Source organism: Actinia tenebrosa, unplaced genomic scaffold, assembly GCF_029948245.1.
Source record: "Actinia tenebrosa isolate PJP-AT-01 unplaced genomic scaffold, QUT_ActTen_1.0 PGA_scaffold2__45_contigs__length_23673736, whole genome shotgun sequence".
Lineage (NCBI taxonomy): Eukaryota > Metazoa > Cnidaria > Anthozoa > Actiniaria > Actiniidae > Actinia > Actinia tenebrosa.
In genome coordinates this window covers 18,517,781-18,544,177 of record NW_028292579.1, presented here as the reverse complement: position 1 = coordinate 18,544,177, position 26,397 = coordinate 18,517,781, and the positions used below count along the sequence as shown (strand labels likewise).

Below are 26,397 nucleotides of genomic sequence, written 5' to 3'. Positions count from 1 at the left end.
TAAGTGTAAAAAAAAAATCCACAAAATGGGAAAAATGCGATCAAAGCGTGCAAATATCATTAAAGACTAAGTATTTTATCATTATTGTATTCAAATTTTACGTAGATGTTGGCGATGATGCTCAGATTCAAACGATAAAAATAGTGACTTGTGGTTTGTGGTGAATATCCACTGACCGGTTTGGTGCCCGCGTTGTGAGGTTGTTTACAGACGAGAAAAGGTAGGAAAAAACATGGCGGCCAAAGCAAGTTCCACGTGGTATCCTGGATGATAGCAGCTCTGAAGGCATTCAAAACCACAAATTACGACTCCCACTCCTTGAAGAAATGGCCACTTCACGGAGACCAAAGCGTCGAACCAGTCAAAGATGCCTGGTAAGTGCGATAACTTTTTATTAAGTTAACACCAAGCGATCTCCCCTTCGTTTCCTTCTCTTCTCGTCTCGTCAACACGAAGATTGCGAACACGTTTTAAAAGCTTCGATTTTAGGCCAAAACTTTATTGTCCCCTGTGTCGATATTCAAATATGTTGCTTTTTTATTTGCTGGAGATTGGGCGCTTTATTTTGAGATTAAATATTGAATAAGTTGGTCTAATCTTAATGATATTCCTCTGAATTGAAAACTGTATTGCACTTCCTTCTCAAACAAACTTTCCTTTATCATTAGCCACTATCGTTTTTCGCACCACTTCGTTCGAAAATTCATCTTTAATGGCTTATGTGAATGACCTTTTTAGTGTTTCTTTAGCGAAAAAGAAGATATTATTTATTTTAAGAAGAATAAATGTTGTTTTTGACGTTGCTTTTTAGCTTCAGCGCTTCTTGTCAGAACACGACTTTGATCTTCTTACCTTTCGTTTAAAATCTCATACAGTTAATCTTATAACGTAGTCTTCCGTTCCGCGTTCAAAATATAAACTCTAAAAGCCCTAACAATCCTCTTAGATCCGTGAAATCATTTATTACATAAATAAAATCAAAACTAGAATCTTTCGTGGTTTATTTAGTTAAATCTTCATAATGTAAAGATCAATGAGGCTTTATTTTTCACACCTCCAACAAATTTGTTTTCATAAAGTCAATTGTGCTTTAACGTTTTTGAAAGAGCTATTTTACCTACTACGGTTTTTATCATTGAAAACAAAATACATGAAGAACAATCAAGTTGAGCACGAAAAAGAAAAATCATGAAGAAGTCCTACTATGTTATAGTCAAAATATCAAACTTTGAATCTTCCTCTTTATAAAATAGAAACGAATGTGAGAAATTTTCACAATTATGGGCGTATTTTAACAAACTACTTTCAAGACAGGTGCTAAGTTTTTCATCCATTAGTATATTTTCTTTTCTTTTTTAAAATCGTTTATTATCAGAAGGTACTATTGTACTTCTCTTTCCTGTTAATTATTTTTATTTTTGATTGATTTTCTTTTTAAAATATAGTTTTGTTAAATATTGACTGTCTGTCTTTTTTTCTTTTTTTTTGGTTCTTTCAAAGGTGTGAAATAGTTTTTGAAAAAAAATCGCATTTTTGTTCTCAAAAAGTTTGTTAGGAGTATAAATTTAGACATCTTTTTTGCTAATTTGCGATTTTAGTTTTTGAAACTCTATGTTAATAGCAGTGATCTTTATAATATTTAGATGGCAAAATGTTTCATTTTATACTCATATATTCATTTTGTTATTCTCATTCATTCATTTTTACTTTCTTTCTATCTGTCTTTCTTTCTTCCTTTCTTTTTTTCTTCCTATCTTTCTTCCTTTTCTTTCCTTCTTTCTTTCTTTCCCTCTCTACTTCATTCAACCTGAGAGTTAAGAATAATATTACACACATACGATATTGAATGGTATACTGTTAGTATGTCATTGAAAGTGGGCCAATTTGGAAACTACTATCCATACTTTGTGAACACTTCAAGTTTTTTCAGGTTATTGTCCCCTAAGCTGTAATGTTTTATTACCCCTTTACAATGAAGCATCAATCTTAATTCCAATCATTTAGTTCAAGGGATAATTCAGAGTATGCATTTCATAAAGTGACAATACATTTCTTTGTAAATAACTTCATATTTTACTCTTTTTCTATTAAGCCCAAAGAACCTCTTAGGGACTTAAAGAAAATAACTTGTGGTTAGAATTATTTTTATGGTATCTTTTCTTCAATACTGAGTACAAAACTAGCAGACATTTTGATTACAAGATACAAAGAAATGTATGGAGCAATGTTTGGTGTTGAGTGATGATGTCACAGACTCCTATAAAAATTCACTAAAATATAATACTTCCCATCCGAATATTAGGAAAAACTTTAACCAGTGATTATTACACCTTTAAGGGTTATTCCAGTAAAGTTTCAGCTGAATTAAAATTTGGATGATAGTCCCCCTTTCATCAATTTTAATAGAATTTCATCATATATTTTTTCTATACAAATCCTACCTATTGATCACAGTGGAGACCATTTTGGAGGACAGCACAATAGATTATACATAATGATAAAAAGGTAAATTATACACCATGAGAAGATGAAAAAACTTACTGAAATTTCAGACGCTAGTCCTTCGTTGGAGTACTCCGACGTATAATTTACCTTTTTATCATTACTGTTTAATTAGAAACACCGAGGCAGCTCACACTAGTTTTTAGCTAGTTATATCTTCAGACTATACGTATTATGGAGATTTTAAATGTTGCATTGCAAATTCCTGACTAAACATCTTTAATGCATGGCTGACAAATCAAGAAGTAATTTATAATTTTGTAAGTGGATTAATGTTTTTTGATGGATATGTCAGGTAAATTATTGTTAGAAAACTGAAACATGATATTTCTGATCTTTTTCTGTAAATTTAACATGCCACTTGCCTATTTGTCACTTACATGTAAATTAACTATTTCCTGTAACTTTAATGATCTATTAATATTTAATACCATTTGAATTATTAATCTAATGGCTTAAAGTTACAAAATAGAATCTTTGAAATATTTTTGTGTCACTTGAAAAAAAGAATCTAAGGAGTATAAGATGTGTGCGCATGTCTCTGTACTGTTTTATAAATGTGCTTGGAGGTACAGAGCATGAGAGAAGCAAGCTTACTAACACAAGTTTTTCTCTTGCTTCTTGAGTGCTACTAGAGTGTTTATACCACAGTACAGTACCAGAGACAGAGACATGCACACACATTTTATGTTGCTTTAAAATATCTGTGGCCCTATACATCGATGTTGATGTCTATACCTCCTCTGGGGTGTGGGGTATTGGGACTTCTAATAATACCTCTATTATTAAGCAACATGAGCACTGACACACTAGGACAGGTATGCATCATTATAACTAATGCTAATTAAAGGTTATAATGTGGTCTGTCATAGGAATACAATAATGGACTCTTACATGAAGAAGAGCTAGCAATCCGCAGAGCACTTCAAGCTTCCCTAAATTCTTCAAAACACAAATCGGATACACCAACAATAACAAGCAAGTATGACAAAAACTCCTCTGATTCACCTGATTCCACCAGTATGACCACAAAAGAACAACTTCAAAACAACAATAATCTAGCAAACATCAAAGAAACGCATACCAAAAGAAAAAAGACAAAGGACAACCTTATAAGTGAAGATGGAACATCAAAAAGAAGTACGACCCCAACAAAAACAACCAAAAAGCAAAACTTATTAAAAGATGCCAAAATAACTAGATCAAGGAGCTCCTCCCAGAATTCTTCCATCACTTCCAATAGTTCACATAGCTCAAGCTTTAGAAATTCCTCTTCTAAACGATCAGTCAAAAGTTCTTCAAGTGCTTCTCAAACTAGTACTCCAAGTCCAAAAATTAAAGAACTATCTCAGAGGAAGCTGCATAAGAAAGAGAAAATTGCTATTAGAGTGAGGAAAAAACTTTTGAAAGACAAAATCTTGAAGGCAGGAAAAGGTGCTACTAATGTTAGTGATTGTGAAAGTACAAAGTCAAGTTTAACTGTTGGTGGAAATACAATGCCCAGGAAGGCTAAAAGAGGACGAAAACGGTAAGAATTTAATTTGTAGTTGCTTGTGACTATTCTACCAGGATTTGTTTTATTTGTCGTTGTTGAGTCATGCAAAGCTCTCCCAATTCACCTTTTTGGCGCTAGCCGTTACAGGGTATAAATTGTCTTAAGATTATGTTACAGTCACCAAAAAGTTCGAACTACATCATTCTCGAATTTCTGTACAAATGTACTGACTCTAAATGAACTATTTACTTGATTAATGTTTAGTTAGTTCTCTAAATACAAGTAAATGATCATTTTTCTAGCTTGGTTAAAGCTTTTCTTACTGCTGTTAAGAGAGCGAACTAAAGAAATCTACCTAAATTTTCTCTTTAAAGTCAGAGAATTTGTATGGAAATCTGAGAACAATGTCCGAACTTTTTGGTGACCGTAACACAATCCAAGCTAGCGCCGAAAAGGTGAATTGACAAACAAACTTGAAATATGCCTATACAGTGTTTCCCATTCAAACGCTTGAAACCTTACGATTTTTTCATTGAAACAAAATTTTGATAGACGACAATCAAGGCATTTCTATAACATAAAACATTGCATTAATCTCTGTACCCATATGATGAATATCATCCCTCTACAAATCCTAACATATATCATGGTTTGTTTGCGTTTTCTTTGTCAATTGTAACGTTTTTCATTTCCCTGAGGATGGCCGAGTAGGCCGAAAACTCGGATCATATTTATCAAAATTTATGGTTGATAAAACAAACAATTATGAAGGTAAATTTGGTTTGTTGGTAAGATAATGCATTACATCCTTTTGCAGGAAATGTTCTACACCTCACGTCCAAAAGAAGTTTGCTAGCATCATTCCAAGTTCTTCATCTGTGTAAGATATATTAATCTTTTATAACAAACACAACACTTTTTAGTTTAACTGACATGTTTCGGCAGTAACGTCTGCCATCTTCAGATTTTAATATCATAATGCAGATTGCATGAAGTATAAGTACCTAAATAAACAATAGAATTAATGTAGCGTAATAATACAAAAATGAGAAGCAATAAACTAAAAGAATGTGTGGACAAGAGTAAGCTAATTAGATGGAAAGCTTAATGTTAACGTGCTTTACAGTACCTGCGCATTAAGCGTAGGTTTTTCCCACACAATATGTAAGGCTTCTTTGATTTTAAGTTGGATGGTAGATGAAACCTGATCTATAATTGTAAAACATTATTATATATTATTATTATTATTTATTATTTATTATTATTATTATTATATATAAAATTAGTTTTAATATTCGAGTTAAAATGTATGTATATCAATTATATTTGAATTCAACTATATATACCTATTTAAAATAGGAGCTAGAGCCAAAGTAGATAAGGCAATAGGAAATCTATATTCTGTGCGTGTATTAATTAAACATGAATTATTGAGGTGTTTATAATGGCTTTACAAGTCCACTCAGAAACACAGGAAATCAGTTAACTATAAGTAGACCGTTTGTCTCGGTTCAACAGCTATCAAAATCTGACACATGACATCACCATATTGTGTTTTCACACCAGAAAAACATGTCACACTCACCCCTTAATTAACTTCTTTCACCACAAGTCGGCATTTTTTGATAATTTGTGGGAAAGAAAATAATTATGAAAGAATGCCGACATGTGAAGAATAGAATGCAGACAAAAAAATGTAGAAGTAGGCATGATGGTGGCATGTTTTTCTTACCTGAAAACCTAGTTTTGTGACATTCGTAATATCAGGAAGAAGCTAAAGTTTTTCTCATAATTTTTGCTTCATAATTGCCCTATTTCACTATGACGTCACATCAAAACAATCTATTGCTTTAACGCAAAGGATCATGGTCGTCGGAGGGGGTCAAATCAACGCAAATTCACCGAAAATTGTTCGAAAATTCGTATCAATCCACGAAGAGAAGTAGAATAGCCAGCAAATGCTCAGAATATTTTTTAGTACATATTAACACATATTATATCTGAAAACCAGGTCATTAAACAGTTTCGCTAGGAGCAAATTTTGTTGCATTTTCTGTTGGATTTGGCGATTCTATCCCCCCAAATAAACAAGCAGTGACGTCATAGTGAAATAGGGCAATTATGTGCCAGATTTTAATAGCCATTGTACCAAGATAAGAACGAATGGATCCTTTTTTTCAAACTTTTTTCCAATGCATTTTTCTTCTCAGTCATTCCAGCTCATCATTGGAGCTAGGCACTTCAGGTCCACTAGAAAAGGCAGAAGACTTTATTGACTTTCTTTGCCTTAGAGGTAAGTGTATTACTTATTTCAAAAAAAGGTGTTGGAGTTAAAGGAGATAGGAGATATAGGTGATAGGTCATTCTGGGATGGGAAGGAATTATTCGCATACAACTAAACACATATTGAGTTTATTTGCCATCTTTTGTAAAAAATTAAAACAATGATTACTGTAAGAAGATAAAATTGCAATTACCGATCTTTAGACCTTGAGTAAGTTGATGTTTTATGCAGGATATTTTACTGTCCCAGAAAAGTTTTGATGATGATGCCTCCTTTGACGTCACATATTGGAAGTATGAACCTTGATATTGCCAAGATTCATCACTCAAAACATTTTAAAATATTTTGCAATTATTCAATGATTCACTTTATGTAGAATCAATACCAGAAATATTGAATTAGGGTGAGGGGAACTCACCCTAATTCAATATATAAAAATAATGAAAAAAGATCAAGAATTTCTTTTTTTCCTTCTAAAGATTTTGTAGCTCAAGTCAGGCCATGGAAATTGTTGCATGGACAACAACTTGTAACTTCTTCCTTCCTTCCTTCCCTCCCTCCCTCCCTCCCTCCCTCCCTCCCTTCCTTCCTTTCTCTCTTTCTTTCTTTCTTTTCTTTGTTTGCTTCAGGTGTTTGAGATCTAGATTATTTAAGACTCATTCGGATATAGTACTTTTCATAGGCATTGTTATTTGATGTCGTTTCTTACTATGATTTCGTACTATTATTCTAGGTCATCCACTCATGCCAAAAGAGCTAGAAGTATTCAACAACAACAACAACACAATACAACCATGCGACTTTACTCTATCTGATGACGAATGTCCCTCCAGCCCACCTTCATCATTATTATCAGAATTACCATCATCACCAGCATCATCAAATCCTCTCCAAAACTTTGTAGATTCGCCCTGCGAGACTCCCATCTGTGACACACCTTTGAATTCAGAAGATGATGTGGCAATAGGGGCTATCCATGCGATGCGTATGTATGCCGGGATTGAGAATAGACCCAAGACCACCAACGGCAAGGAAGAGAAAGGTGAAATAACCATTGCTGAAGTGGATAGTGAAGAGGTAAATTTTCTCAATGATGTCTAGCCTTTTAAAACAAATTTTGAAACTCTACCACAGAGAGTATTAGTCTCCTCTTCCCCGAGGCCCTGTATACATGAAGACCATTGGTTGACCCAGTTGCTATGGCTGACTCTAGCTTGGGAATTGCAGTCTTTTTTAAAAAATACTGAAACTCTACCATAGAGATTAAGTTTGTTTACCATTAGATTGGAAATTCCACCAGAATTTCCTCTTCATCCAGAATGAGCAAATGGTACCAAACTGTTTCCCTTTTTCCCAGTCATTCCTGTGAGGGTTGTGTTCCATTGCAATATCAACTGGAAATTCTACTTTTGGGCTTCCTGTTCTAAACAATTTCAAGATTTGGGCTTCCTGTCTTAAAAAACGTGTGTGGAAAGTGTAAATGGTACGCGATTCTCCGGTTATTCTGGGCTCACTGGAACAAATGGGGTACCTATTGAGCATTTCCACTTTTACCAGAAATTCTCCGATAGGAGAAGGTTGTACCATTTGCAGAAAACCGGATAACCGGAATTTCCAAACTAATGTTAAACAACCTAATACTTTCCTCTCCCTGAAGTCATGTGTACATGATGATGATTGGTTGACCCACTTGGTGCAACTGGCTCTAGTTTGGGAGTTGCATCATGAACCTGGATAGGGAGCAAAAGACCAGCTTATAGCAACAGGGTCACCCCAATGTTATATATATTAACTAATCTTGGTGCCATTCTCTTGTTTTGTTGAGGATTGTTAGCATTCATAAATCTAATACACGTTTTATTTATGCCTGAAAAAACCTTGTAAATAGTTCATATATGTGTTGTATGGCATTTCTTTCACAAGGCTGCAGCATGCTTTAATAAATAAAGATTTTAGTCAAACATGTTAATTACTTGATTGCGTACAGATTGCAAAAAGTTACAAGTAACATTTACTTGACCTTTGTAACAATAATAATGATGATGATGATAAATAAATTAATTAATTAATTAATCAATTAATTAATCGTATAGCGACAATAAACAACGCTCTTAACCTCGCTTTGCCACTTAGATTATTTTCCGTATTTGTTTTTCATATGGAGTTTTGGCTTCCGTCTGGAGTTTTGACTTCCGTTTGGAGTTTTGACTACCGTTTGGAGTTTTGACTACCGTTTGGAGTTTTGACTTCCGTTTGGAGTTTTGGCTTCCGTTAATCAAAATTACTCACTCACTCAGACAGTTGTACATGTCTTTGATAGACGGAAGCCAAAAGCTGAAGCTTTAAACGTTCCACATCTGAAGTTGTCTGAAACGTGAAAAGCGCCCTAAAAGGCATGCTTGATAAAACTTAAGACGTAAATGCTTATAATTAAAACTTAATTAACATATGTAAGATATTTTAAAGGTCTAATCTAATGAAGCTTGATAAACGTAAATCAAATACATTCGATTGGCACTTAAGTTAGCTCTGAAATAAAAAACGCTTTTCTAGATGGTTAATAAGTATTCTTGGATGTTTTCTTAACTATAGGAACCCAACAAGAATCCAAAGTCTGTGACCCCTCCCTTGTCATTCAGAGTTTCGCCTCGTTCAGCACCCCCCGTATCTACTACCACCTCGCCATACTTAAGCCCTTCACCAGGTCCAGTTATGGCGACTTCACGGTACGTGACCTTACCATCAACCAGTGGGATGAACCAAGGTAACATCGGCGTAGACCTCTACCCCACCCCTGATGGTTCGGCATTTGGTTCTCCTCCTCCTCCCCCCTTGTTGCTCAGCCCTAGCAAGAGTTCTTCTTTGTCTTCAAATAATTGCTGTTCGCCACCACCGTTACTCTACATTCCTGCCGCTGCGCAGAGAGTGACCCATTTGCATGGCCCGCCTAAACTCGAGAGGGTTCAGACACCCAATGTGGACGAAGTACATCGGGATAACCGAGAAACTAGCCCGCCAGTTTTAGTGAAGCAGAAACCATCAGATTTTACTGTCGAATCTAGATTTATACAAGAAGAAAGTGGTAAAAAACCTGAACATTCAAACAGAGACTCAAAAAAAACTGAAAGCTCTCAAGAGCTAGGGGACCAAGAACTAAGCTCTGGGGAACTCCCTTGCTGTGAGAACTTATTACCGAGACCATCTTCAACTGGAGGTATACCAGGATATGAAAATAGAGCTACTGCATTGAATTCATCTCCAGAAGACAGTAGTTCATTAGGAAATAATTCAAGAACTTTTCAGCCTTACAAAAGAAACTCTCGAAGTTGTCCTCTAAATTTTAGCGGCAATGACCGAGTTGAACAAACAAAAAAGACAAATGACTCATCTCGGTTGGGATCTCGAAAGGGCCGAGATCTGAATACAAGCACTTCTACCATCTCTTCACCCAGCAGTGGACACAAGCATCAAGGATCCTGTCCATTACATTCTTCAAAACGAAGGGAGAATGAAAGCTCACCGATAAAGAAAATATCAGTCATTGACCTAAGTAAGGTAGACTCGCCAGATTCTTCTGTAAGCCTGGGCGGGAGTTCTTTTCTTGAAAATCTCCAGAGGGCGCACGATGAAGTTTCACCAGCACGGGATGGGGCTTGGAGTAGCTGCTGCCAACGTGAAAAGGAGAGTACTTTGGATCAAAGTTCTAGTACTCAGGATACATCAGGTATTGTTTCTGTAAGCCCCTCACCGAACACTCGTACTAAGACCACTAGTCGTGGTGGTGAAGGATACAAAACCCCACTGAATAGCAATCTGTTAACTACTCCAGCATCTGATATAGAACAAGATAGGCTCAGCCCATGTTTACGAAAGCTGCGGCCTGGATTATCCACTGGAGGCCGAGTTTCACAGACTATAACGGATCGTAGTAGATCGTTTACAATTACGAACCTCTCGGAGGAGGCTGCCGCCAGTCCTTTGCGTTGTTCTGTTGATAAAGCCTGTACGTCTCCGTTTGCACCTGTTAAGGATATCATCACTTCTACACTTACTCCACCAGCATCGGTAAATTTTGTAGGGCAATTCGGTGTGCGCCCGCACCACTTAACAAATACGCCACCCCCGTTTGATTGTGGCATGCGAGATGCCCTCTCGCCACCCTGGTCGCATCTTCAACCTTCATACTCACTGAACAGTGCGCCTCCAACACCGTATACGTTTTCCATAAACAGTCCATGCACTTCTCCTATACACAATAACCACTGCTGCACTCCCCATAGGCAGTACAACACACCTCGTGCTATCCCGGTCTTACCACCAACCCATCTACCATCATTCCAGCAAGGTATGGTAGTTACACCAACTCTATCGCATTTTAACGGAGAATTTCGCAGCTCGCACGAGTTTGGGTGTCTTAACTTTGGGCACAATGTAAGCGCAGCTATGACGAACCAGACTCATAATCTTCCAAGTGCTTTTGAAAACACATCTAAAAAAGTACAACCATATTTGGAATCAAGGAAGTATAATTCTACAAAGGATAGGGATCCTAGCTGTGCTTATTCCAACGAAAATAATAGTGACAACTCATCCAAGAAAATAACTACTACCCCCACATCAAACCTTCCAACACAGACCATTTCAGTAGATCTCACGACAGACGATACCAACATAATTTCATCGCAAAGTAAACTGTCTGAAATGTTGCGTGACCAACATACGGGTACTGAAGATTCAGATCAATCACGTGGACGTAAATCTGGTGACGTTAAGAAATCTAGTGCTGAAGAGAATGTTAAAAAAGGTGTTGACACTGAAATCAAAAAACGCCGAGGTCGCCCCCCGGGCTCGAAGAATAAAAAAACAACCTCGAAAAATCTTGAAGGAGAAGCGAATTCCGGGAAAAAATCTCCCACAAAGGATGAAACGTCGAAGAACGAAGAAGAGAAAGAGTCTGCAAACGCTAAAGTAGGAAGGACGAAAAAAGTTGAATCTCCGATACTCAGGCCAACTGACGAAGAGTTCAAGGATCCCATTAAGTATTTGAAATCGGTGCAGTCGACTTTGAAGAAGTTTGGGATCTGTATCATCGATCCTCCGGAAAGCTGGAAGGTAAGTAATGAAAAATAATAGAAAGCGCATATGCTGTGTGCAGTTGTAAAGCACGCGGAGGTTGACAGGACATAAGAGAAGTGCTAGGAGAAGCACGACGCGCAGCAGAGTGCTTCTCGACACTTCTCAAGTGTTCTGCCAATTCCCAAGTGCTTTTTAACTGCGTACAGCACAGCAAGCAAGTTTTTTATTTCTTTTTATAAAATACAAATTAGAGAAGCCGTTATTTTGGACACAAATGACGAAATAGAAAGTGTGTACGCGTGCTGTGTGCTCTCATAAACGATTTTTGAGAAAGAAAATAGTGCATAGAGTGCGAAAGATTCTTGATCGCTACACTTATTTTCTTTCGTGTTTTGCACGTAAAATTGGCGCCAATAAGGACGTTTGCATGATGACGTCATTTGACTGCTTTTATCAGGATGCATCACTATAGCATTTTTCTTATCATATTCAAGCTCGAATTTATATTTAAATTTTATATACCTTTGGATATGTTATAGAGATCATTTATCATTTGTCTCTAGCTGAAGGAACTCAAAAAAGTGTGATAGGAATCGAAACTTACGACCTTCTGGATACCTTGAGCTAAGGATAGACTCTTAATGATTTGTCATTTACTGGGCCCATTATGACATACGACCTGCACACTACTATGCTTGATAATAATGTCTACATTCAGTTCAGAATCCTTCTAAGTATATTATATGATGATAAACTTATTCATTAGTGACCTAGAAAGTGGTATATAGTATACACCTAATTGAAAAAACGTCGGGTTCAAAAAAAGGTTATACCATCAAAGCTAAGACCGAAGGGGAGCATGGGAAGACAAACAATTATGCTAATTTCATGCGTATTGCAGTTTTCACTTCTGTGCACATTTTATGCATCATGGCTTTGGCATGCTGTTAATCTAGGTCGACCGACTTTACTCTGCTGTGCATTTTTACATGCCTATATGCAAATATAATACACATTTCGGAGTACTCAAAATCCTTTTTGGTCTTAGCTTCGATGATATGACCTTCTCGAACCCGACTACGTTTTTTCAATTAGGTGTATACTTTAGTGTATTGTTTTATTTTGACTGAACAGCTCGAGAGTCATTTACCAGGAAATCCAAGATTCACTACAAAACGTCAGCTTATTCATCGTTTACAGAAAAGGTCAGTGTTCTCTAAAGTTCTTAATAATTTATTGTCAACATTCGACGTAGTGTCTTTCTATATAAAAAATGAACTTCTACAAGAGAATGTAAAGTAAGAGAAGGAATCTCTGGTATTCATGCTTGTAGCCATCATAGTCACCTAAACAATATCCTGCAATACCAAAACCATAAGTAATATACACCGATTTCGAAAATCGTTGTCGCACCAAGAGCCTCAAGTAAAGCCAAGGCTCCAGAGAACGTTGGTACTTTTAATTATAATTGATTCATTCATGGTTCATGCAAGTGGCTATAGCTCTCCACTAATTATCATCTCAAACAGCCTTGCTTGGAGCAATTTGTGAAGTCAATAAATGAAAATGCACCATGAATAAACTAATTACAGCTAAAAGTACCGGCGTTCTCTGCAGTCTTGGCTTGTTGCTTGAGGCTTTTGGTGCGACAACGATTTCTGAAATAGGTGTATATGATAAAGCTTGCTACACCAAGAAAGACCCGTTTTACCGCTATGACATCTATAACAATAAATACTGCACTGCCATCCGAGGTCATGGTGGATAAAAGGGCGTAAAGTAATCGGGCTTCTAATATTGTTTTATTTAGATGGGGACCTACAGAGATCAAGCTGGCTTGTATAGAGAAACACATACAACAGCAGCAAGACTCCTTTCACTTTACCCAGATGCCTGTGGTGAGTACCAATATATATATTGTGTACAGCACGGGTGCAACATGTCATCACTGTGACCGTTATATCACACTTGACAGAACTGATAAAGGCTTGTGACCCTCTGTCCAACGTCTCAGTGTATATTGTGTACAGCACAGGTGCAACATGTCATCACTGTGACCGTTATACGACACTTGACAACTTATAAAGGCTTGTGACCCTCTGTCCACAACGTCCCTATGGCTCAGGTCAAACGTTGAACTTTACATGAGCCGAACCTAATTGAAACAATGTTTAACAAGGCGGTGTTCTTTGATGTCATTAGGTTCGGCTTATGTGAAGTTCGACGTTTGTATTCGACCTTACAGCCATTCTCAATCACACGCGCCCTCAGCGATTGTTTCTGTCGCGACGAAGAAGGTTTTGGTGGACGTCAATGAAGGCGTTTCCATCACATTGTCAGTAAACACAAAGCTATAAGGACTCGTGCCTATAGAATGTCATGGAAACGCCTTGATTGACGTCCACCAAAAGCTTCTTCGTCGCGACAGAAGCAAAAGCACAATTCTTACCATTTCTAGATCTTTATAGTATATAATATTTTATGAATTATATCTCAAGGTGTTGTTTTCTTACCGTCAGGTTGGTGGCTGCGATTTGGACCTGCCAGAAGTTTCTAGGGTTGTTAATGAACTTGGTGGAATGCAGAAGGTATAATTAGCTACACGTTTCGCTTTAAAAAGGGAGTCCTCTATTTTTATTTGCATGTCAAACCACGTGTCATTCTCTTGAGAATAATATTCCTTGCTTGAGTAGTATCCAAATGTATGTGTCATCTTATGGGCAACCGTTAGAGTGGTTTTCTTTAACCCATGAAACAAAGTGTACTTATTAGAGTGTAATAGTCGGATAAGTACAATAGGAAACGAAAGAATTAGAGTACAATAGTACTAAATAAGCTAAAGTGTATTGCATGGGTTTATTTAAACCAATCTAAACGAAGAAATGATACTCTAGCGAATAACACGTGGTCTGAAATGGGAAAACATTACTCCCAAGCTAAGGACATTCCATAAAACATCGGTAACTATGGACCTGCATTCCGAACGCAACCACAACGTTTTTTCTAAGGGCTCTGTTTTCATCTCACCCAAAACGCATCAAAAAAGCATCACGTCCACTCTAGCGTTTCAATAACCCAGCCGAATACGATATGAAATTATGCAATATTATCGTCTGTCATGCGAAAATACGGATGTACTAAGGCGAATAACGTCAAATGTTTTCAAAAATAGTCAAATTTTCGCTGTCCTCACTAATGCGATAGGCTTCCATTTCAAATGTCTCTACTCTGTGTGATGGGGAGTGTTTTCAAATTTATGAATTTTCTATGAAAACGCCCAGCGTTTTCGATCGTTTTAGTGTGCCTTACGCCCACAAAATGCATTGAAAAGTATGCTTTTGCAAACGAAAATACCTTAGCGTAGACGGAGCCTTAGTATTCAGTCAAGTTTGACTTGCATGCAGTTAAACTAAGATGTGCGCAAATATGATGGGGTTTCAAAATTCAAGAGCAATTAGAGCAAGGCAGAAATATATAGATTTTTTCATTTAAGGTAATCGACACCAAGAAATGGAATAAAGTCGCAGATCTTCTACGAATACCGAAATCCGTAAGTCAAAGTCTATTCTATTCAAATCACAAAAATGTCAAAATGTCCTGGTCTTATCCCCTTTGTTCTGCATCCCGATTCCTCTCCTCTCCTGTACTTCCCTTCTCTTTCAATATCCTCCCTCCCTTTCTTTCCCATCTCTTCTATTCACTTAGCTTGTAATATTTTGAAATGTCAGTAGATAGCCCATTTCCGAGATATAAGTGCTCCATAGCGAGGCTACGTGTGAAGATACGTCTGGCGACGCGAAATATAAAAGCTTTCTTGAGAAGTTTTGTCATATATTTCACACGTAGCCCTGCTAAGGAGCACTTGAAAACGATATCTCGAAAATGAAGTCCAAAATTCCAATAACCCGTATTTCCCCTTCAGACTCAAGATCGCGTTGGTAAACTACAAGATGCCTATTGTAAATACCTACTGTCTTATGACCTACTACCCGAGGTACGTTTAACACGATCATTATTGACTTGTCGATCTCTCTTATCTCCCGCGAGTCTTTTATCTTTTCGAGCACAGCGAGCGAGCAGCACCAGTAGAGATATAGAGGGCAGTGGACTTTGGGAAAGTGTATATCATTACTGCGGAGCGAGAATTTATGTAGCACAGCGATGCCAGTAGAGATACAGAGGGCGGTCGACTTTGCGAAAGTATAGGTCATTACTGCATCTCTTGATATCTATAACTAAGACTCCTGTACCAAAATGGGACAAACTAGGACCCCATGATTTACAATCTGGTTTATGTTTCGGGGCAATTGAATACAAGACATCTTACGATAGCCTCAATAGCCCCATTAATTCATTAAGAACAAAAGTTTATATTGTACTTCTTTCTACTCATTACAGTCAGAAAAGGAAGCACTAGAAAAACAAGTAAAGCAAGAAATACAGGAATCAGGTAAGCAGATGTCCGCTGACCACTTTCTCCAGTGACCGACTTTTCCTCACAGGGATCAAAGGGACCGCGGAGCTAGGGGACTGAGGGGCTATATACACACCAACAATTTTACCTCCATTTTTTTTTATTGCTTTATTTTCTTTTTAACGGCGCAGGCGTAGCTCAGTTGGTTATTGCGCGGCCTTCGAGGCTAGAGGTCCAAGGTTCCATCCTCACGATTTCCACGTCTGTTTTTATCGGATTTCTCTTTAATCCGTGTAGCTTCAGCTTTGAATGCTCATAAAACAGAGCTTCTTGATGGAGAGATTCCGTATTAAAATAAAGGTTACTTTACCCTTAACATTCCTTCACCTTGTGTTTGTTTTGTGATTTTCAGAATCTAAAGAGGATGCGGATCAAGAGAAGTGTTATTTAAAGGTAATAAATGATAAACTACCGAGGCCCAAGCTAGGGTGGTCCTATATCTAAGTTTTTTCTTATATATTTCGGGTGCTCTTGGGGGAAAGAAAAGGAAAAAGACTCGTTCTGGGTCACCTTCTCTACATGTAAACCAAGGGGTTCGAAAAGCAAGTGATTCTGCAATCAACGATAAAAGCGGAATATGGAGTGAGAAAAGCAACTTTTAACACTACGCACTGTTTGTTCTCATTTCAGGGCCGTAGTTTTTCCATGGGTTGTTTTCAACGTACTGCACGCAGTTTTCAAGATCATTTCTTCAAATCTGAACCATCAGTTGGTGATGTTGAGGTAAGACGATCAGAGATTGTAAATGTCCTTTAGTAGCAGTGGGAATTTCCTTGTTTGGGACATGAATTTATGCTATCCAAGAACATCTCGTTGTCCCTTGCGAGTAGTAATACAGTACTGTATTACTACTCTTGCGGCAGCCACGTTGAAGGCAAGGCTCGAACAATGCAATATTTTCGCAGAATAAAATTCCATTCCCAAAGGAGAAAATTCCTGTTATTATGCCCCCACCCCTTCGTCCACCCCACCCCTCCACACCACCGGGTCCATTTTATCCTATCGAAGATATCCTATCGAAGATATCCTATCAGGTGAACCCCCATATTAATTTACTTTGCTTTTCTGTTGGTAGAGAGAATACTGGAAAATAGTACAATCACGTGACAAATATGTAGCGGCCCACCACATCAAGTTAGACACGCGGCAACACGGTTCATGCTTCCCAACCAGTAAAACAGACCCCTATACCAAGTAAGTTATCTGTACCACAGGAATCCTACCATTATAAAATCGGTTTTTATACAAGATGGTTATCGATACCACAGGGATCCCATCCATTATATAATCGGTTTAACACAAGATGGGTTATCGATACCACAGGGATCCCATCCATTATATAATCCGTTTTACGCAAGAAGAGTTATCGATACCAAAGGGATCCCATCCATTATATAATCCGTTTTACACAAGAGGGGTTATCAATACCACAGGGATCCCATCCATTATATGATCCGTTTTATACAAGAGGGGTTATCAATACCACAGGGATCCCATCCATTATATAATCCGTTTTATACAAGAGGGGTTATCAATACCACAGGAAGCACACCTAGGATCGTTCTAATGAGTTTTGTCTTCCAGGTCGGGTTGGAATCTAAACGTTCTTCCTCATCTTAAGGGATCGATACTTAGACATGCAGGCCAAGTAGAAGGTAAGCTAATGTATTTAATTTTATTATAAGCCACCGACTTACAGAATTCTATCATATTCAGTCATTTGATGCTGTTAAAGTCATTTGCATAACTTTACCGAAGTTTGCGTGACTCTAATGAAGTCGGTTACGTGACAACACCGATTTAAATCGCGTGACTTTAGTGAAGTCGGTTGCGTGACAACACCATGTAATTCGCGTGAATCTAGTGAAGTCGGTTACGTGACTACATCAATGTAAATCGCGTGACTACAACGATATCAATCGCGTGACCCTAGTGAAGTCGGTTACTTGAGTACACCAATGTCAATCGCGTGACTCTAGTCAATTTGTTTACATGCACTTGAAACCACATGATCATAGGCGTTCCCTGAGATGAAAAAACATGATGCATTGTGGTCTAGCTTGGATACAAACAACACCATATGCATCATGTTTCATCATCTCAACAAGGCTATTAATATTCATCACCACTCTAACGTCTAAATTGTTTTCTTATCAGATTTAACAATACCCTGGTTAAATATCGACATGTTGTATTCTACCAAGCGATGGACAACCAACCCACTGCAGACATATCTTATTGACTATCTACATTCATCCATCGACAAAGTCTGGTGAGAACAATGGTTTCGTACTTAGTCAAAGGCTAACATTAACATAATATCTTCCATCAATTACATCAGTCATTTGACAGAACACAAGTCATTACATTTGAATTACATTCGTTCCACACGTATCTAGCCTGTGTACAGCCTCTCCCCACCCCTCACCCCTACATGGAAAAGCCTTTTCCTTCCCGTTTTTCCCCGTAGGGCGGAGGGGTGGGAAGCGGCTGTACACAGGCTACGTATCCAAATTACGTAGCGTTTTCGATTCGTTTTCGCCCGTCCACACAAATGCGATAAATGCGCTGAAATAATCGGAAAACGAAGAAAAAACATGCGTGAATTAGAATGATAGGAACAAAAGCCAGTCCGGCCACCTTCAGCTAAAACACCCTTATTGACTGTAATCCTTTTTACTGTTCGTGTTTGTTCACCTCCAGGTACGGTGTTCCAGAATCAGACATAGAAAAGTTTCCTTACACAAAGAAAGATAGTACAAACGACTTTGAAGATGGAGAAGCAATGGTGAGTAAAGAAAGCGTACCTACTTCACGTTGTCTTCCTTGTAGAACGGTAGTATATAGAAAGATGGATGTACTTAACTGACAAATCCAGTTCACTATATTCGCACTAGCCATCACGCGGTATAAGTTGTATTCGATTGTGTTACGTCACCAAAAAGTTCGGACTGTTCTCAGATTTCCATACCAATGTAATGGCTTTTTAACAAAGAATATTTTGCTTGTATTTAGGTAGCTAAACAAACAAATCGAGTAAATAATTTGTTTAAAAGTCATGTCCGAACCTTTTAGTGACCGTAACACAATCCAATACAATTTATATCACGTGATGACTAGCGCGAATAAGGGGAATTCAATATTACTGTTTTTTCATTAGTCTTGTTTTGTTTTTGTATTGTTGTGCTTTTCAGTTTTACTTGTTCGTCGACCTTTTTTTTTCTCTCTTTCTCTCTTCCCTTATCTTTTCTTTTTGATTTTTTTGTGTTTTTTGTTTTTTTTTCGTTTTTTGAGTTCCGTTGTTGTTTTTCTGTTGTTATTGTTGTTGTTGTTGCTAATTATCGTAATACCGTTTTTCTCAAGGTGTCTCCTTCACATATGACACGTGAATCAGATGTGAATGTTACAAGACTCGTCCAGAAACAAGGCCAGTTTGTGGTTATTGCTCCCGAGGTACGATATTTTATGCGATGTATGTGATGTGTGTGTTCTTCGTTCGGTACCGTCGTGTAAACACAGTTTGAGAAACGGCTGAAAACTATTCTCAGTGAATAATTAATTAGCGCGGAGCAGTATGAATTAACTTTGTACACACGCCTTATTGCACAACGTCGTTCAAAGCTTTCGGAAGCCAAATTTTGGTGTGCATGTTCCTCTAGCCTACTTGCTGTTTATCGACAACAGACGCGGATCTCGCCCATATCTTAATACGACGTTTGCATGATGGCGTCATTTGACTCCCACTATCAAGATGCTCCGCGAATTTTCTTTCTTATTTAAATTCGTATTCCCTCATGAGAATAGTAAGACAATTGGTGCTAATTAACTGAACAAAAGGAATTGTGTGTGGTAGTAGAGGTCAGTGACGTCAAACGTCCTATTACTGCGATATAATAATGAATATTCAGTGAGGATTTATTACTATTTTTGACGTCAGAGTGCGCGTTATATAGTGACTCAATCTCAAGCCCACGGTCTTCCGGCTTTTTGGTCAGCAGGCTAACGACAACGCAAAAAGGCGCTGGAGAACTCTGGGTACGAGATAGTGATAGTGACTTTGTCGGCTATGTTATAAATGGGATTATACTTTGGCTCCAGCTTATATTGCTTACAATCCTTCTTATGTTTGTTGACAGGTGTTTCATTGTAATATTAGCTGCGGTTATTCAGTTTCTGAGACTGTTGCCTTCGCCTTTCCTGATTGGTTACTGAAGGCATCATCTTTAAACACGGTAAGTGAAGTGTTGTGCCTAGTCTCCCGCTAAATTATTAGGCCGTTAGACTAAGAAAGGGACGTGATACGATCGTTTTATATATCCCCTTTTGACTTAATTCGGTCGTTAGACTTAAAAGGAGGGTTTGGAAGGGAATGTTGTGCCAAGTCCCTCTCCATTTCATATGGTCGTTAGAATTAGAAAGGGATCTTAAAAGGAAATCGTGCCAGGTCCCTTTCTTCATTACATGGCCGTTACACCTGAAAGAGTCATGGAAAAAAGTATTATTTTCAAGATATCATACGTACGCATCCTGATGCTGAGTTACATTGGATCACTTATATCCATACAGGAACTTTTCACTGAGTGGCCAGGGTTTTCCTACGAGAAGGTCTTACTGAAACTCGCTGATGAGGTATGCCTAACAAATATTCTAATCATAAGTTTTGGATTAAGGGTTTTCTTTGGTATTACAGTCAACTCTCGTTACAGCGGACACCCTCGGGACCGTCACTTCATGTCCGTAATAGCGAGCGTCCGCTATAGCGAAAATAATTTACGGTCATTTCTTTGTCAGTATTTTTTGCGGATTTTTCTCCTGTCCGTAATAGCATAGTGTCCGTAATATCGGGGTGTCCCCAAGGCGAGAGTTGGACTGTGTGCGCTACAATTCCTGTGGTACAGCATTTGCATGCGGTCAACAACGAATCCTAAATCTCATTCTATTTTTCAGGTAACAGACTCTGACAAGGAGGTATTAGAATGTCTTCATCGAGAACTAAAGCGAGTCAGGTAAGCTTACACGATACTAATTATTATATGGTGTAGGGAAAACACCAAGTAATCAGAAAGGGTTACACTACCCCCCCCCCCCCCCCCCTCCTGCTTCCCTCCCTTTGTTTTGACTGTACTGAGCGCTTTTGAAATATTATTCAAAAGTTGAACAATACAAGTACATTGACCCTTACTTTTTCTGTGTACAGAGACAGAGAGATTTCAACAAGGAAAGAGCTCAAAGGATTAGGAGTAATAGAAGGTTCGTGTACTAACACGACCTCTAAAGGTAATACAATATTTTACATCACTCACTATTAATATTCATTCAATAGTATACTGTAGGGCGTTTTCACGGGACGTCACAGCGGCCATCTTGGTGTACCAATACAATACATTTTCTATCCTCCAATAATTGAACTCTATTTTTATGCAAATACTGTGCAGAAAGTTTCCATTGTTTGGTACACCAATATGGCTGCCTTGTCACGAGAACGGAACAGTAAAATGAGGTATTTGCATAAAAAGCTAAAAAGGTCTATTTCGCGTCATTTTCTTCGAGAAAACAAGAAGCTCTCGTTTCCAGAATCCCCTCCTCATTAAAACACAATAGACCTAATTCGTTGCGTTACAATATTTTCCCATTTCAGACCACATTTACTTCCCAAGAGAATAAGATTCTTTGTTTTGTATCCATATTCATTTGTCTTTTCGTGTGAAACCGATTGTAACCGTTAAACAAAGAAATGACACTCTTGGGAATGACATGTGGTCTGAAATGGGAAAACATTGTAACGCAACGAATTAGGTCTATCGTTGAACTTCCGATGTGACGTCCCTACTTATTTATGCCTTACGTGAGACTGTATCGTGTTTTATAGGAGTGCAAACCATCAAGACAAAGTCTGGCTGTATTCAGGTCCATTCAACTGCCATGTTCTGTGGACAGTGTAATCAGTTGTGTCATCTGTCTGCTGTAAGTTTATTCATCTCACAAACTGTGCCATTCTCGTACCCAGAGCCTAAGTTTCTTCTGGAATGCGGCGAAGAACGAGGGCTCTGGCATAATCCATTTTTGGCGCATGCGCAATTTCCCGGAATCAATAAAAATCATGCTTTCAAACAGAGTTCTGCGCTTACTTCGATCAAAATGAAAATTAGAAATCGGGAACATATTTTTTAATTTTTGGCAAGCCTTTGAACGCATGCGCTCTTATACCGGAAGTCCAAGAAATCCTGATTTCGGTGTCCTATGTGAGTACAGTTGCCTGTTGGTTCTCTCCTTTGCTTCGAGGGTTTTTCTCCGGGTTATCCGTTTTTTAGTTTTTCCCCTCCACAACTCGATGTATCGGTAGCCTTATCAAGTGTGTTGCAAAACCTGTTAGGCTTCCCGTCTACCATAGAGTGGTAAATCCATTTCGATTTTGTAGCTATTGTTGTTGTTGTTTGTTTGATTGATTGATTTTGGTAAGACTTGTAGTTAGGAAAAATAGCTGGAAAATATTTTGTTTTAATTTCCTCTAGGTTCTTAGTGAAGAGGACTCTGAACTGTTGTGCCTGAGCGATGCTATCGATTACATCCGAGACGAAAACTCTTCCGAGTCCTTATCGATTGTCACGAATTGTTCAGTGGTAAGTTGTGACTGTACGACCATTTATCGATTGCAATAATGAGTACAGTACACCTAGGTAACACCAAGGTTTGAGTTCCGGTTTATCAGTTTTACAATACACTCAACAAAATTACTCGATTCTGATTAGACAAGAGGAGTACAATTAAATCCCTAATTATACTCTGTATAGTCCCAAATAAACAAAAAATCGCACAATCTTCTCGTACAATTCGGAATTCATAGATACTCGTGATGTTTTGAAAGTTCTCAAATTGAACTCGCATAAAAGGCTTGTCCAATTTTGAAAACTATCGTATTTTATCGTCATTTACTTATTGTATAAGGTGTGATTCATTGTATTTTATGGAAACATTACAGCAACAACTTACTACCAGTTGAGTTGAACGAACTCAATGTCAACCAATCAGAATCGAGAATTTGACATTGTATTTTGATTACTATTTCTCGTGATTCTGCAAAAAGAAACCCCAATATTAAAAGCTAGTGGAACTCAAGGCGGCATGCCATTAAAATCAACAAGAAAAATAGAGAGATTGTATTCCTTCCTTCCTAAGAAAATGCTAACCAAAAATAGTTGAGCCATAACTACTATCGGGGAACGCGGTCACCTCAACTGGACCTAGCCGGCTCTTCCATTCCATTAAGGTACAAAAACACAGGAAACCCGTGACGGTTGCCTGCGATAACAAGCAATCATCTTAAGTATTTTGATGTCTTTGTTTCTAGTCCCAAATAGACGAGGTCATCGAATCTGTTCAAAATAAGTTAAACCACCAAGAAGTTAAGAAGAAACAGCTTTGACGAGTGCAAAGATGATGACGACAATGAATATGATGCACACTGACGCATGCGTTAAAATTAATCTCCTCTGGCCAGTCATGTTGCTGTTAGAAAACACGAACGTCAGGCATTATGGGTGTTAGTACAGAAGGTAAGAAAAGAATTAGGTAGATGTGCAAAAATATTAGATACAAAGCTACGCGATTTATTTTAAAATGCCGTTCCGCAACATAAGGTAACTATAGCAACGCGCTATGACGGGAAGTAAAATATGTAAATTAATTTAACGTTTTATTGAGATATATATTGAGTTCTGTTAGTGAGTTTATGTAAGGAGGTGTTCATTCGTTAGGGCATGTTTTCATATTACTTCCTTTTCTCTTCGATGGTGGACAAAGATTTTATTGTCCCCCACCCCCCTCCCCCCAAAAAATCCCTTATTGTTTTGGCTAACTCCCAAATATTTTCAAAAATTTGATACACCCTAGCCACTGAGCTTTTCAAAGCAGTTTATTCCCCCCCCTTCAACCCTAATTGCCCTGATTAACGAAAGCCCCCTTTGTTGGATCGAGAGGTAGTCACGTGATAGTGCTTCAGTTAGAATGGAGATATTTCGATGCGATTTTAAGTTGCGTTCTGTTCAGATTTCCATCGTGCAAGATAATGCATGTTCCATGCTATGGCTGCAAATGAAGGAAAAACTAGATTCACAGTTAATGGGGAACCCATTCGAGTTCATTGGTGGTATATGACCGCCGGCTCTCGTCACGTCCCCAGATCCATATTTGATATTTGTGATAATAAGAATCCTAATCCTAAGATACAAGAAAGAAAACCTGGCATACCAGGGCCCGGTTGTACGAAGGGCGGATAGCGCTATCCGCTGGATAAATCCTTATCCACTGGATAAAGTGATTCTGTTATCCAATAAATGGATCCACCCTTCGTACAACCGGGCTCTGAAGCACTAGGGAAAGTTTCAAATGTTCATATTCTCTACTTTCACATCCCCGTAATACTTTGCGTCTTTGGGGGGTAACCAGAGGGTAAAAAGCCAATTATTTTGCTGAAGACAATGTTGACAATACCTTGTTTGGTATCCAAAAATAAAATGAAGAAGTAAAAAACAGAAAAAGATAGAAGCTTGAAGACGTTTAAGGTAAATGTTAAAAAATTTTTCGTAAGTCAATACATTTTCTGTAAGACCAAAACTCTTGATCATCTGTACACGAAAAAATAACTTGGAATAAACTGATAATCAGTATTGTACAGATAAAAGCAGTTATAGTATAAATTCAATTAAGCAACCTTTCAATTTGGGACAGTTTTTTGATTGGTTACCCCCCAAAGACGCAAGGCATTATGGGGATGTGATAGTAGAGAATTAATGATTGTGTTGATGGCTGGTCAGTTGTCAGGTCACCTTTTGCCTTGTCTAGTATAAGTCATTTTGAGTCAAAAACTGGGTCACCTTTGCATTGAAGTGCACCATGCACATACCATACATACCATCTTGGAAATATTTCCTCTAAAATAGACCCACAATGCACTGCAATGCCAACTCGATCCAGTTTTCCTCGGCCACGGAATGGCTAATTACACTGGTTTTGTTAGATAAGAGTGACTCCTTGTTGGGGGTCCTGTGGTTGTCTATACAGACTATTTGGTATCAGTAGCTAGCAGACTCTTAACAGTCTTTGAATTGAATAACGTTCAAACATTCCTACGGTTCTTCTATTCGGAATTTTACATCTCAGGATACAAATACTATTTATCTATCAAAATTTCCTAACGAATTCTTTTAGGATAGAAGCAATATTCAACGAGCTGTTGAAAGTTCATCTTTGTTATTACGTTAGTTTGTGCACAACATACAGTCAATTCAAAAAATGTTGTCGTCGACCAACTCAAGCCTACGCGACTGGACCGAAAGTAACTCTGGGTAGCAGTCATTGAAGCCGAGTTGACTGCATAATTTTATCTGACTAGTTATGCCTGGTTTACAGCACGAACCTTCGTAGGCGAGCGGGAAGTGTTGAATGAGACGTTTTTTAATGCCTTCATATTTTCGAAATTGTGAACTGAATCATAACTACTTTGTTTTTCTTTCCCTAAACCCAAAGACATGCATTTGATGGATTGTTTCTCGCCATTATTATCTTATTACTAGCGGGAACAATTAATTCAGAACGAATGTTTTACCGCTTCAGTGATTTTTACCCATATTCCTTTCGGTCCAGTCGCGTACGCTTGAGCCGGTCGACGACAACGTTTTTTGAATTGACTGTATTCTTATTAGACTCTCCGAAGTTACGGAACGCGTTGCATCATGGGGCTCTTTTAGGGGACGCTGTATTACTTATATGGCGTCTTTTTCGCTAGTCGAGCGTTGCGTGACGACACCAATAGCGGCTGCGGACTACTTTTTCGCTTGCTGATAGTGAAAAGTAATAGGAAAGCTTAATCGTTGTGTTAATTTTCAAAATCCTTTCGATTCTTGATGCATAAATTTCAAATGAGGAAAAAGCCCTTTAATGCAACGTATGTTCTAAATTTTTCTTTAGAGAGGAGAGGGTAGTGATGAGATTTTTGTATGCGAGCTTCTTTATGGAAAGCTAGATATTAGTTGCTTCTTTGAGCTCGAAAACATCTAGATAGCATGACCCAATCGAGTGTTCCCTTGGAGTCGCACTCCCTTCCATCACCCACTCACTAGAATACTAATTTTCAGCTACTCAAATCACTATCTGATTCAGCTTTAATATACAATGCTCACATTCTCAAAACATTCAAAAATAAAGCAGTTTAAAATTTTCATGGCTTTAGCTTTAGCCCCCCCCCCACACACACACACACACACACACATTTCCCATCCCCCTTCAAGAGAATATCAGTTCTGTTTAATGGTTCTGTCTATTTTATTTGTCTTCAAACATATTTGGGCTGGTATTTACAGCGGTATTTACAAGTGAGTCGTTTATTATATCTTGATTTCATGACGTTTTTGATATTATATATATATATATTTGTATTTCATTTTTTTCTAGCAATATACCGATTCTTCGATTGCACGTCATCGCGGCCTCTCGGGGGAGCGTTCGTGCCATTTAACAAAAGATTTCTTATTAGCATCCATTGTTAACGGCACCACAATGGCCGCCATG

At 38.0% G+C, this 26,397-nt stretch overlaps 1 protein-coding gene across 1 annotated transcript; it reads left to right on the top strand.

Annotated features, from left to right (window-relative positions):
• The first annotated feature begins 220 nt into the window (after positions 1 to 220).
• LOC116304720 (uncharacterized) lies at positions 221 to 26,048 on the top strand. The gene is made up of 26 exons (XM_031714494.2): positions 221 to 374; positions 3,375 to 4,030; positions 4,815 to 4,877; positions 6,208 to 6,290; positions 7,015 to 7,358; positions 8,874 to 11,393; positions 12,492 to 12,562; positions 13,168 to 13,255; positions 13,877 to 13,945; positions 14,851 to 14,907; positions 15,280 to 15,351; positions 15,756 to 15,807; positions 16,184 to 16,224; positions 16,462 to 16,554; positions 16,907 to 17,025; positions 17,416 to 17,486; positions 17,989 to 18,103; positions 18,535 to 18,619; positions 19,195 to 19,284; positions 19,968 to 20,063; positions 20,398 to 20,460; positions 20,779 to 20,837; positions 21,029 to 21,108; positions 21,701 to 21,795; positions 22,344 to 22,451; positions 23,180 to 26,048. The coding sequence occupies exons 1-26, from the start codon at positions 327 to 329 to the stop codon at positions 23,252 to 23,254; spliced, it is 5,313 nt and encodes a 1,770-aa protein (XP_031570354.2). The 5' UTR covers positions 221 to 326; the 3' UTR covers positions 23,255 to 26,048.
• The last annotated feature ends 349 nt before the right edge of the window (positions 26,049 to 26,397 follow it).